Source organism: Diadema antillarum, unplaced genomic scaffold, assembly GCF_040938485.1.
Source record: "Diadema antillarum isolate AM-2024a unplaced genomic scaffold, OU_Dant_1.0 seq00000964_RagTag, whole genome shotgun sequence".
NCBI classification, from domain to species: Eukaryota; Metazoa; Echinodermata; class Echinoidea; order Diadematoida; family Diadematidae; genus Diadema; species Diadema antillarum.
This window is the reverse complement of record NW_027271810.1, coordinates 262252-276247: the sequence shown is the minus strand read 5'-3', so window position 1 is coordinate 276247 and position 13996 is coordinate 262252. Positions and strand designations below refer to the sequence as shown.

Sequence of the window (13996 nt, the reverse complement as noted above, 5' to 3'; positions counted from 1 at the left end):
AGTATCACCTTATTCTCTGCTGATACAACATGCTTATTTAACAGCATTTCTGATTTCTTTCACGTTGTATAGAGAGAGAACTATAACAATAATGATAAACCCCAGCCAGCAACGCAGCAAGACTCCACTTCGTCGGGCCTCAGTTTCACCCCAACCGGTGTGCTGAACTTCAAACGCCCAGTCAGGACAAAATCGTTCCCGCAAATTGACGAACTGATCCACCGAACCGACCAGTGGTCGTTAGTCAGAGATTCGCAGACTGAAAGTGTTGCAGACAGTGCTCGGGACCAGGCCGGTCCATCTACAAGGACTTCCAATCTGGAACATTCCCCCGACAGTAACTTGCGTGCTGCCTCAGCGGCACCTTCCCAGACAGACTTGACCCACTCGCAGTCATTCCCCGAGTTATCTGCCGCAAGCTTCGTGCAGTCGCGAGCAGCATTCATGGCGGGGAGGCAGTCGGTACATCGGGGCAGGTCTGCGTCGGGGAAGGACCAATTGACAAACAGCAGCAGCAGCCACCACCGTTCCGAGAGGGCTAACAGCTCTGATGCAGACAACAGCCTGGAATCGTCTTCATCATCGTCGTCGATGTCAGCATCATCATCGTATGAGGAGGGGCAGATCATGGAGAGGGGGCAGGAGCGGGAAACGCTGAGGGCGATCTTTGAGCAGCTGGGTCTGTTCTCGGGAGACGGCACGCCTCGCTCCCACGTGGCCCTTCCCATCTCCAGCTCTTTAGTGGACATGGTGTACATTATCAGGAACACCTGCGACCTGATGCAGGACATCTGCCAGGTCCTGAACCCCAAGGCCATGGTGACCGAGCAGGCCGGGGTCAAAGGTCAGAGGGCAACCAATCAGTTGATGATTGACCTTCAGCAGCTCATGATCAGTCCCCTTCAGGTGAGATTTATGGTGGAAAAAGAAGAAAAATAATGACCATGATTTATTTTATTATTATTTTTTTTTTATACAGGTCTGTTCATGTGACTTAAAAATCAGTGAAATTAGGCCTGTAAATGTCATAAAAGGTTTCCTTTTCAGAGATATCATACTATAAACCAAAAAATTTTGCAGCATGAAATTTGCGTGCGAATTTCCACTGGCATCCAATGCATTATAATGTAGACAAGAACTTCCACATACATTTTAATTTTGCAAATCTTAGCTCATGCGAAATACGTGAAATGAGAATGAATGTGAACATTTCTGGTTGTACAGTAAGTAGATATCCTAAAGTGACATGCAACACATACTTATGCTTAACCTTGTTTGAGAACAGTAGTAGACAATGTGACTTTTCAATATCTTTGTGTTTTTATGTTAAGTATTAAATGTTAAACTCATTTTTGTATGATTAGAAATATTTTGTCATTGTTTTGCAAAAATATGACTTTGAAGTGCTCGATTTGCCACTGACAACTTTGCATGTAAAAGAAGGTCATTGTTCAAATTTTGTTTGACCACCGGCAGGCTGTGACCTTCGCCGTGCGAGTGTTTGGTAGCAATATGCTGGCCATGGACCTGTGCGCCACTCCAGTATTGCTGGCCAACCAGATAATCAACAAGGAGGTATGCGCTTCTGTCATAGCAGCTTATGTAGATCATAGCAGCTTATGATTATATGAAGTAATTGAGAGTATTTGATGGAAGGTGTTTTGATGTCTGCTCAGATAGGATGAGGGTTTTCTTGATTCAATGCTCCCTCAAAAGTATAAGACAAGACTTTTTTTTTGGGGGGGGGGGGGGTTGGAGGGGGCTGACTCAGTTTTGACTTTGTGATCCCAGACTCATTATACCCCCGCCAAACGAAGTTTGAAGGGGGTATATAGGAATCAGCGGACGGTCGGGCGGTCGGTCGGGCGGTCGGTCGGGAGGGCGGTCGGTCCGTTGCAAATCTTGCGTCGCGAACTACTTCCTCAGTTTTCAACCGATTCCCATAAAACTTGGCACAGATGTGTGCCTTGGGTTGTAGATGTGCAAGACGTATTTTTTGACAGTACCCAAAAGTATGTTGCCATGGTAACAGCTCACATATTATGAGCCAAAATGATGGAAAATTTTGTGTTGCAAACTACTTCCTCAGTTTTTGCCCAATTTCCATGAAACTTGGTACAGATGTGTGCCTTTGGTTGTAGATGTGCAAGACGCATTTTTTGACAGTACCCGAAAGTATGTTGCCATGGTAACGGCATATTAATGGCAGAAGATCAAGGAAAGATCTTGCGGATTTAACTACTTTCTCAGTTTTTTGACCAAAGCTTGTGAAATGTGGCACACACCTTGATCTTGGTGGGAAGATGTGGAAGACATATTTTTCGGACGTGTCGGAAGCTGCGTTGCCATGGTAACGGCATATAAATGGCAGAAGATCAAGGAAAGATTTTGCGGATTGAACTACTTCCTCTGTATTCGACTGAAGCTCATGAAATGTGGCACACACATTAGTCTTGGTGGGAAGATGTGCAAGACATATTTTTTGGACGTGTCGGAAGCTGCGTTGCCATGGTAACGGCATATTAATGGCGGAAGATCAAGGAAAGATCTTGTGGATTGAACTACTTCCTCAGTTTTTGACAAAAGCTTATGAAATGTGGCACACACAATAGTCTTGGTGGGAAGATGTGCAAGACATATTTTTTGGACGTGTTGGAAGCTGCGTTGCCATGGTAATGGCATTTAAATGGCAGAAGATCAAGGAAAGATCATTCCTTGGGTAAGACTGTCGTCACGGGGCGGGGGTATTAATCACCTTCAGTGATATTTCTGGTTGCATCAAAGCTAATTTATCCTATTCCCTACGGGAACCTGGTGGCCTGTGTATTAAGTCTATGGGGATTTCAGAATTCAGCATGGAATGGGTTAGTTCTTTAGATTAACTTTGCCAAAAACACAAACGGATATGATGCAACTTCTGGTGATGTCAAGAGTAAACTGAATGAATATTTTCATAGTAAAATTTGTTAATTGCCTTGCGTACATGGCATATATGTTTAATGTAGGACCAAACTGATGCCATATGCCCTGTCACACAAAGTACCCGTACTTCCCCCAGTAATGGAGTGACATGTAGTAATATGCCTTGTACCAAGCTATGGCAATATATATATATCTTAGGATTTGAAGTGGTTGTCTTTGTGTGTGATTGCTGTTGCAAGTATTTAATGCAATGCATTTGCCTGAAGATGACATTCATCCCTATGGTTGGTCAAATTTTGAGAAAAATATGTTACAGCATCCATGGAAGGATATTGTTTTGCTTTGTTACTGCAGATTTTTTTCGATCAAATTTTATACGCATAGTTTTGCTTGGAGTGTGTCTTTTCATTGATCCCTAAAATTGACTGTTTCTTCCTTCTTTTCCATCTATCCCCCCCAAAAAAAAAAAAAGATCCAGAACAACTCATATGACAGAATCTGATTAATGTCAAACTAATGATACGCAGAATTACATGTGCCCATGCATAGAATATATGTGTATAGGATGCATATGATGCATCATGCGTAGGATACACAGAATTCCCATGCACTTTTTTGTTTTTTATATCCCCAGGTGATGAACCGTCTGCTGATCTCACAGAATGCTGGGTTGCTAGGCAGCTGTCGCCACGACAGGAGTGGCCTCCCTGACTGCAACGCGTACCTCAACCCAGACAAGGAGTGTCTGTGCGACAACTACGAACCCATCAGCCCGGAGGTGAGTTGAGGCCCAGAGATGGGAATGATAGCAGTGACTATGTGAGGTAGAGTAGAGCATTGAGACGTGTACAGAGAGTCCTTGGCCAAGTCTGGCAGCGTTCAGGCACAGTGTGATGCGTTAGGTTGTGGTGTTGACCAGTTGCGGCTGATTCAATTCTGAAGTAATGGCACAGAAGGCAACCACTCTTGCTTGATTTTTTACGCCACTGACAAGGTCATCGAACTGTTACTCTTTTTCTTTTGCAGCATTTTGTCTTTTTTTGGCCAAGAATACTACAGGTATCATGGAAAATACTGTTTTTCTAAAATTGTATTGCTGCACATGTTTATGGCAAGAAAGGAAAAATAACCGTTTGTCCACCACAAATATGCTTTTTCAGCCCTACTGATATTCCCAACAGAAATAATATATGAATTTTGTATTAAAATGTTTTGATTTCTATTAAGAAGGGACAAATGTTCTAAGTAGGATATAGTATAGATTACACCACTGCTGCAGTGTACCCTACCTATACCTAGCAACCACTAGGTTCGCAGCTACATTATGTGTACATGTACATGTACATAAACATCGTTTCTCCCATATCTGGCCAAATCGTGTGGACTTTCATAAAGGCTACATCAGGTCAGGTTTCCCCTTTTCATTAGCCCCAATTATTTCTTGGTTCTCCCATTTTTTCCCCCCATTTGGGACCAAAAAAAAAGGGGGGGGGGGTGCTAACAAGTTTATACATGGGTGCAGGTCATACATCGGCAAAAACGGTATATCTTTTGTGTGTGTCTGTATTTTACCATCGATCAGATGTGTCTGAGGATCAACAACATCCAGGGCCTCATTGAGCTTCTGCCCGATCTTCTCCCGTCCGTCAGCGACTTCATGCAAGCCGGCGGCTGCAGCCAGTCTCCCTCCTCCTCCTCCTCCGAGGTGGGGGACTCCGGCTCCAGCCACGACATCCACCGGCCGCTGCAGAGGTACCTCCAGAATCTGCTCATCAGCCAGATCAAGGTCTTGACGTTTAAGGTACACGTCTACTGCCATTCGTTCCTGGACTGCACGATGACTGAAGATTTCCTGTTCATTCCCTGAGCGAATGACATGAATCGTCAGTTCTTATCATGTTAAAATTGTTGATATGGTGCGTAACTTTACACTCAGGCAGCAGCCTCAATACAATACAATACAATGCAATCTGCAATCTTGTCGTATTGCATCTATCAAATGTCAAATATATAATTTTGCATTTGAGCCAACATTTGCCCCACTGATATTTGACAAGACAAAACATTCAACCAACTTCTGAATAGAATCATCAAGAGAGAATCAAAGTTTTCACCAAGGTAGAACATTTCTCAAAACTTTCCCCCAAAAATTCATATTGAAGTTGTGAACTGAAAATTTTGGTATTCTCTTAAAGAAAAAAAATGACATCACGGTTTATACCTCTAGGCTTGATCTCACATCCATATAGGATGTTAAGACCTTCCTAAACTGTAAATAATCGTAGTGATTAGAGTTTATAAAAGATGTCCTTCATCAGGCCCTGAGTGACTTTCAGTGATTGCCCTGGTTTTGCGGCATCAGCAGCACACGTGTTTTACGAGGGCTTTCTCTGCTTCGTTCCTCCGCTAATTCTCCAGGTGAATGCAATGCTGTCGCAGGCGCTGCGGGTGCTCTTGCAGCTCAACCCGGGTTCCTTCAACATTGCTACCAAGCTCCACCCACTGGTGGCCAGCATCCACAATCATCTGGTCGCCACGACGACCTGGCTCTACCCACCCTGCTTCCAGCTCTTCTGCCTGGAGCTGTGGAAATCTTTGGTGAAGGTAAGCATTTAGCGACAGGTCACAGGGGATTGTCAAGACAGAAGTAGCACAGCTGTGGTAGCCAGATGAAAGGTCTGTTCACACACACCCAAAACTAATTTATTCACACACACCCAAACTAATGTATACACACACATACTAATATATTCAAGACAAGAAGAATATATTTGCTAATATGAGGCTAAAAATAATATATTCAATCCTAATGTATGTGGACAGATACAGACAGACAATGACTAGAAATATAAATCACACACACACACACACAAAATCGCTCACGAGATCAGCTTCGCAATGCAAAAATCAGTCCGTCTGGATTGTTCCTTTTTTTATCAAACTTTTGCTATAATTTACCTCATGCAGCAAGAGTGAATGGCACCAAGAAACAGACAGACACTTGATTGTTAATCTCATGATGTAACTCGCCCCACTAGGTCCATGCATTAGGGTGCCCAGGGTCACACTCTCATCATTGTTTAGGCATTTTGATGCTGCGCTCATAGCTGAATAATTTGGTCAATCAACTTCCTTTTTTTTTTTTTTTAATTCTTTTCAGAATTTCAACGAGCTGGCAGAAGATCTCTTGTTACAGCACACAGAGGACAGACCACGTGCCATGCTGATCCTCCAGGCAATAGCAGTAAGCTTCATCGTCGCGACGTGAAAGTGGCAACTTTCTGTGATTAAGTTTGTTTGTATAGCAGACCAATATCAGTGAAAGCAGTAGATGAGAGATTTGAGTCCTATTGTTCCTTTTTTTTCCGACACGTTTGTTAAATTATAGATCAGCATTTGCGATCTTACAAATTTCATTTGTAAAGGGAGACAAGTTGAAGAAAATTCACACCTTAATATTCACCCCTCTCTTGCTTTTATTAATGCCTTGTCTGCCTTAGACTACTTACCATAACAATGTCAGAATTTTGGAGCATGGATAGAGATCTATCTGTTCCAAATTCATCATGTCACTGCCGGCAACTAGGGATCACCTTGTTGCTGCGCGGAAAGTAGTTGATGACGGGTTCAAGTCTTGTGGTTCCTTTTTCTGACATGTTTGTTGAATTATAGATAAGGATTTACGATCTTACAAATTTCACTTGTAGAGGAAGACAGACTGAAGAAAATTCACACCTCAACCTTCACCCCTCTGCTTAATATTCTCTTGCTTTCTTCACTTGTGTATGATTTGGTGGATTAGAGAAGTCCTGAACATTTTCAGTATCTTTGTACATGATTCACTGGGTTCCCTCAGACGGGGGATCAAATGTGCAGAAGCAAAGTTAGATTGGGTGTAATTTGTAAATTTATTTGTACATTTTTATTTTCCCATACCAGCACCTGATGGAGACAATGAATAACCACAGTGTACATGGACTGAATGCAGACATGCTGCTGGAACCAGCGGTAAGGCCTCAAAATGACCCCAGAGGGGAATCCATAATTATATCATGAAACTTGATGTTAACCCATTTAAGACTAATGCTTGGGCACATGTCTATGGGAAATGCGTGTTGTAGCAAAATCAGCCCGTCCTCAACGGGTTAAGCAACAGCTTTCGTCCCTGTTCCACTACAATGTATTTTTTGAAAGGTGACAAGTTTTCAAGTGGCCTCATATTTGGCTTTTCTTTTTTTTTGCATCAAATAAAAGAACATGTTTAAGATATATACGTAGGTATGTGTTGTAATTCTCATCTGCCAAGTTTTCAAAGGTGACACACTGAAACAACTTTATTCAGCACCAAGGGACAATGCATCATGTAAACACATCTGTATTTGAATGATGGTCAGATTGTAACATGTGTTGCCAGCCTATCTACAGTGTATACCTACAGAAAGTTTTTGTACTGTCTCATGAAGAAAATGTTAATGATGTATAGTCGTAGCATGTCCATGACACAAAACTTACATGTCTTGGAGGCCATGTGTTTTATGTCAAGCATGGCTCATGTTAAATGCATTAGACCGGTCACTGTTTTGGGGGAAATGTAGAAGGGTATGACCAATACAGCTAGGGACAACTATCATCCCTCATATATTCAAACCTTTGTTTTGTCAAAGTCGCAATGCTCGCCGATCTTTCAGACATTTTGTCAAGGGCAGATGCAAGCTCCAATGAAAGCTGTGTGTTTTTATGACAATACTTGAGGTCATTGCTTGTACATTGTGTTGATAAGTACACATCCCGTGGTATAATTTTGTGAATGCAGAAAGGCGTGATCCAGATCTTGCAACTGTACACCTGGCCAACGAGGCGTCTCATCGAACTCTACCAGGAACTCCTGAACAGGGTCAGTGTCTCAAGTTTTAACCTTATAACCCTTGAACCCTTGAACCCTGTTAGCTGCCAGGCACACTTCCTTCACCAATCAGTACGGATGTCCTACAAACTAACTGTCAATGACTTGAGATTACCCAACTCATCATCCTAATCCCTACCACATCCTAAGTGTCCTTTGATTGGTCCATTATGTTGTGGTGCCTGATTGGGTTTGTCTAATCATAATCACAGACAATGTTTTGTCATCATTAATGCCATTGACACTGCATGCCAAGGTACGGCAAAGAGCAATAGATATGTGAAGGATTAAGGGCAAGTTTTCTTCTGGGCTTCTTGATTCTTAGAGTGTCCATATCTGTCACAAGAATGAGATTGTCGGTGATTTTAATGGTCATACACCTCATGGTCAGTAATACTGGTCCAAGTCTGATTCATGTCAAAAGATGTGACGGAGGAAAATTCCTTTCTGTGGCCCTAAGATAAGCAAAAACTTTTGCAGTTGATCTTCCTGAAGTTACCATCCAATTTGTATGAGCTTGATAACGAGAAAAGAAAAGTGTTAAAACACCAGACAGGCCATGGAAATGAGTGAACATCCCTGACTCTCTTTGAGAATCTAATGAAACAAGACAGTGCTGTCAAACCATGAGAACATGCAAATGGACTACGGGCCACGCCACAGTGTCCACTCCAAGCAAGCAGTGAGCACCCACCAAGATGATCCATAAACAGTATCACCCGATCACAGTGTCCGTCTGCCATATGAAACTGGCCAGCAGTTACTTCGGGCAAACTACCAACATCACACTTCATCAGTTCTAATGTCTATTGTTGCCGTTCTTTTTTCATGCTATTTCAGGCTTGGAAGGGTACTGCGGCCAACACATCGCCCATCAAACCGCAGACTCTGAAGCGGCTGCAGCAGGCCCTGTGCCAGAAGAGGAAATGTTTCTCTGGGACGGAGCTCATCCAGGCACTGGCTCACTTTCAGACCGGTACGAAGGGGTCTCAGAAGACTGCATACGCCCTTGATATCAGACACCCGCTTGTTTTCTTCATTAGATATATTTTGTTATTTGATTTGATTTTTTATTTTTTGCAGTTGGATGTCCTGTACAGTGCACTCCCGGTATAACGAACACAGTTATAATGAAATTCTGCTTACAACGAAGTAAAAATTCAGGCCTCAACATTATCCACTCGATGTTTTTTATTGTTTATTTGTTTGGTGGTAACAGAATGTCGATGTAATGAAAGAAAAGTCCTGGTTCCAAGGACTTCATTATAATGGTATGCCTTCTTCAGTCACATTAAGACTTTGATAGGTACATGGTCAGGTAGTCATATTGAGACAAGTTTGTTGATTGCGCGCAGCAATATACAGAAATTGCCACTTCCATGTATGCCGAAAACTTTAAATGTCTTTACTCAAATTCGTATAAGAGACAAATTCCTCCATCATGGGGGCATTTTGGTAACATAAGGACTCTGGCGTGTTTAGAACAGAGATGTGAAAAGAGAAAAGAGAAAAGAAAATCATGCCTTTCCATATAAAGCCATTGCAGTGACTTTTTCTCTTTAAAAGGATTGATACTTAGTATGTTCGATGAGTGCTTTTTGAGTGTTAGCGACTTGAAAGTGGACAGTCTGTTTTCATTGACTTGCTAAATATGTCAACACTTTCCCCAGTTGCATTGTATAACCACGTTCCTGAAGTAATAATTAATGATTAAGATGCGATCTCCATAGAACGATTACATCTTGAGAAAGCAGGACAAAACCATCATTTTGTTTGAATGTTTTAAAAGAATGTTACCTTGTTGTTACCAGATATGCCCAGTTGATCCAATGTGTTGTTACAGTGTGAAACAAACGTATTGCGCAAGCAGAAATCACCATTTCCAATTTGCATTATATCACACTGTAGAGCACCGACCTTTTCTAACAAGACTTACAGTCAGATGTGCCTGAATAAACTCTATTAGGAACTGGAGAATCAAGCTTTGATTTAGGCCATATTTGATTGACTTTATGTCATTAACACACACTATTCAGTTTATTATGTTGGGGTTTTTTTTTTTGGGGGGGGGGGGGCAGAGAATTTGTTTCAGTGTATAGCAAAGTTTGGCTGCAAAGTGTGATTTTGTTCTTCTGAATTCCAATTTTTTTTCCATTCTTGTTACCAGCTGAGACCGTGGAGAATGTGTGGGACTTGGCACACCAAACCGCTGAGGAGCTGGTGCGATGCGGTCTTGTCAGGAGAATGATGGCTGGTGGACACACCCTTGACGTCTCGTCACTCCAAGGTAAAAAACAAAAAACAAACAAGCAAGCACATGAAAAAGAAATTGTAATGGCCAGCAGCATTAGGTATCCATGATTACACATGCAGTTAGTAATAGTGTGTATATACATGTATAAATCAATATGTGTGTGTATGTGTGTGTGTGTGTGTATATATATGATTATGTTTGATATTGACATTTATATAAAATATACAAGAGAAATCACTTTTTGTTCAGTCTGATGATGGCAAGATGAATTTTACACAAAGGAGAATATATTTTAATTGTCTTTGTTTTTTACCTCAGAAATGAAGCCATGAATTCCCAAAAATGCATGAATTTAAGAGACTCTCATCTTTAACCCCTCTGCCGAGATAATATCACTCAAGGTGCCAAGGTTATTTTTTTCCCTGTAATGCATAATTTTCTTACAATGAGGTTCAGTGGACTTCATGGCTTCGATCCTGCAAGTCTCACGAAAACTCTAATTTGTATCAATTTATCAAAGGTGGTTCCTACCAGTACGGACATGAAGACTACCTCAGTGATCGCGAAGCAGAAAGCTATGTGTTTCCCGAGGTGACGCTTCACAGCATCCCGCGGACATCGGCAGCGACTGCCCGAAGGGGATCAACCACTCCTGGGGACACAACGGACAATGGGTCCAATGACAGGCTGTCCAGGAGGCTTACGATGAGCGAGGGGTCAGAGGGAGGAGGTGGCGACAATAGTGATGAGGTGATGGAGGACCAGGAGGGCTCCGCCCAAATTGTGGAGGTGGTGGTGGAGGTGCACTCCTCATCCCAGATGTTCTCGGGGGAGACGGATGACTCTGAGAGAGGCATATTGAGGGAGGAGTCTCGCCCAACCTTGGAGGCAGGGGAGACTCCTGATGGTGGTGGTGGTGGTGATGATGAGGAAGTTGTTGCTCCTTCTCTTTCCACCACTGGCGTCGATGAGGAATCTGGGGTAGATGAGAGTTTTGCAGATCACAGTGATGATCAAGGCAGTGCTGGACTGCAGGAGGGGGAAGCACCACAGTCAGGAACATCAGAAGCCACTCTGGGCTCCAACACCAATGATGCTGGAGATGGTCCCAAAATTTCAGCAGTTCCTACCCCGGAAACTGAATCGTCTTCGCCACCTGTATCTATTATCCAAGCATTGGCAGAAAGTGCCTTGGAGTGTCAGGCCGTGGAAGAAATGGTTGGGGACAACAGGGAGGATCGTGGGAGTGAGACCAGAATCTCAGAAAGCACCTCAGTGGAGGAGAAGTCTACACCATCACAGGTAGCAGACACCCAGGCCTCGTCAGAAAGAGTTGCTCCTTGTGATCAGGCCATCGGAGAGGCTTCCAAGGAGACTGAGAAGGCGGAAGACACCGATCGCGTTGCTCCAGATTCAAGACAAGCTGAGAGCAGTGTCAGCCAATCCAGTGCAATCCAACAGGATAGTGGTGGGATTGAGGACGAAGTGAGTGGGAAACCATTAGAGCTCAGTCAGGAAGGAAGAAGCGAGTTGAATGAACATTCTTACGACAGTCTTTCAGAGAATGGAAGGGACAGTTTTGAAGGAGAGACTGGACTCGACCAGCCGGGAGAAACAGGATCATCCTCAGGACAGCCCACTAGGCCCAGAGCGCCTCCACCGACGGCCGGAGCCAGACCTAAGCATACCCCGGCATCCCAACGGGCACTCAATGCTTTTGCACCAGTCACCGACTTGTCGAGTTCGGACTCCTCCGACATGGACGAGACCCCCTCTTCAGGCAGCCACAGTCCAAACGCTGCCACAGGGTGGTCAGCGGGGGGAGTGGCCACCTTCACAGCAGACGCCCAGCAGCTGTACTGCTTCTCTCAGGTCTACGACGTGTCTGCCACCGAGACCGCAGAGGGCAGCCATCCCGGGAGTCGGCCTGCCGGAAGGCTGGCCGACAACCTGGAGGAGGACTGCAGTCCTGAGTTGGTGATTGCAATCATCAGCTCGCGGCGCGACGACTCGGCCAAGGACTTCATCAACCAGGTCGGAGATGAGTCTGTGTTTGTAAAGGAAGCGTCGTGCATCAAGCGCTTGTGTAAAGCATGCTTCAAATATTGAGCATGTGCTCAGTACTGAACCCTTCATCTTTTATATCATTCATACATCACCCCTCAGCCCTTACAGACTTTGTTTTCGTGTGTGAACTCTTGGGAATCTATCTACCTTTCATGCTATTTTGAAATGATTCTTATGCCACATGTTTGTCTGCTTTTTATCTCATCTAGCAGGATGTGTGTCTGTCATTCTTTTAATTCCATCTTACGGAGGAAAAACAAAGATCAGTCAACTCTATAGGAACTACACATATCGCATTCTTTGTTTTGTAAGCATTCCTTGAAGGAAGCAAAAAACAAAGACAAAATGTTGAAATGAGTACACTGTGGCGTGATGCTGTCATTCTATTTCTTCCCACTTCTTTAAACCTGTGCAGTATTTATGCATCAATTGCAATATGTATATTTCTCAGATACTCCGCTTCCTATGTTGTCCCAGTTATTCAGCTGTTGTTGAAATGACACTATAGTCATGAAGAGAACTTGATGAGAGTATCACCGCGAGATCGACTATTAGTTAAAGTTGTTCTGAAAACGACACAGAACTCTCACCATATTTCGTACTGTTAGCATTAAGAGACTTACGGATCATGTTAAGTGTAGTGATTGTGAAGGACATAATATATTGGTGACTCTGTTGATGGTCAGCAGAGGCGGTCATATTCTCATACGAGGTTTCAAAGATGCATCTTGGACTCACATTTTTGCTGTCAAAAATTTGTAGCATTTGTTGTTCTTCCATGCCAACCCCGTGGGATTCCAGATTAACAGTTTGTTGTCTGCCTGACACTATGAGTGTATTTTGAAGTGTATATACACAGCTTGTACTTCCCAAACTTCCTGACTAAAGTGGAACAGTCAAAAGAGTTTATAATGTCAAGGGTTAGAGTTGAGTTTCTCTGAAGGGGGGGGGGGGGATTTTATTGGGTATACCATGCTTGATTAACTCTGTTCTTTCTCAGAGCTAACTTAGAATACCTAATTCATTCTCTTTGTGCATTTGTATATGTGTATAATTATGTAACTTTCTATGTGTTTGTGTGTAACTTTACTTTTGCAAACTAGTGTAATTGTATGAGTTCCACATAAATGTATTAGGTCCACAGTCCGTGGTAAAATGTCTGGCTGTTATTTACGTGTACCTGTGTATCATAGGACGGTCAAAATGACTTCCAAGATGCGGACAAGTTTGTGCTGAAGGCCTGTACAAGTACCAGTACAACTGTATATATACATGCATGTGCATGTGTCTGTATCAGTGTAGGGATTATTACAATCAAGATACACTTGTAATATGATGCATGTTTGATCATACGTTCTAGTCTTGAGCAATTTACGAAACCATACGTAATGAAGACATTGTGGCTAAAGTGTGTAATGCTCTGGGTAATACACACTGTGTGGTCATCCTACTACCCATTTTAAGTGCAATTTTCTGGATTCTAAGATGTACTGGTATAGATATATATATATGAATAAGTGTGTGTGTGTATGTGAGTGTTTGTTCGCGTGTATGATTTGTGCCGTCGTCTCTAAGCATGCAGACTGATGTAAATGATCTGTCAAATCTATCATTTTTTTAAGTGCCTGCCAGTCGTTAGGTACAAATTGTGTGCGTGGGATAGTGGACAGATATCTTGTGTTGCTTCACCACAGTAGTGCAACAGCTTGTAGGAAGATGTAGTCTACCATGTTTGAAGGGCCTTTTAGGCGAACAACCATTTCCACCAAAGTATCATCGGGAAGATACCAAGTGGTGTCAACATAAGATTGATCAATTTTAGGTTCTCAACCGCTTATGGCATAAGAAGC

General features: G+C 42.9%; 1 protein-coding gene across 1 annotated transcript in view; it reads left to right on the top strand.

Moving 5' to 3' along the window:
- LOC139741937 (uncharacterized) overlaps nt 1-12188 on the top strand; it is a 68943-nt gene extending 56755 nt beyond the window's left edge. Inside the window, exons 19-29 of the mRNA XM_071652508.1 lie at nt 73-906; nt 1477-1575; nt 3557-3700; nt 4505-4723; nt 5341-5526; nt 6083-6166; nt 6862-6930; nt 7736-7816; nt 8666-8801; nt 9993-10112; nt 10600-12188. Of these exons, the coding sequence (XP_071508609.1) occupies nt 73-906; nt 1477-1575; nt 3557-3700; nt 4505-4723; nt 5341-5526; nt 6083-6166; nt 6862-6930; nt 7736-7816; nt 8666-8801; nt 9993-10112; nt 10600-12188 (3561 nt within the window). The remainder of the gene's footprint in view (nt 1-72; nt 907-1476; nt 1576-3556; nt 3701-4504; nt 4724-5340; nt 5527-6082; nt 6167-6861; nt 6931-7735; nt 7817-8665; nt 8802-9992; nt 10113-10599) is intronic.
- Nucleotides 12189-13996: the final 1808 nt, after the last annotated feature.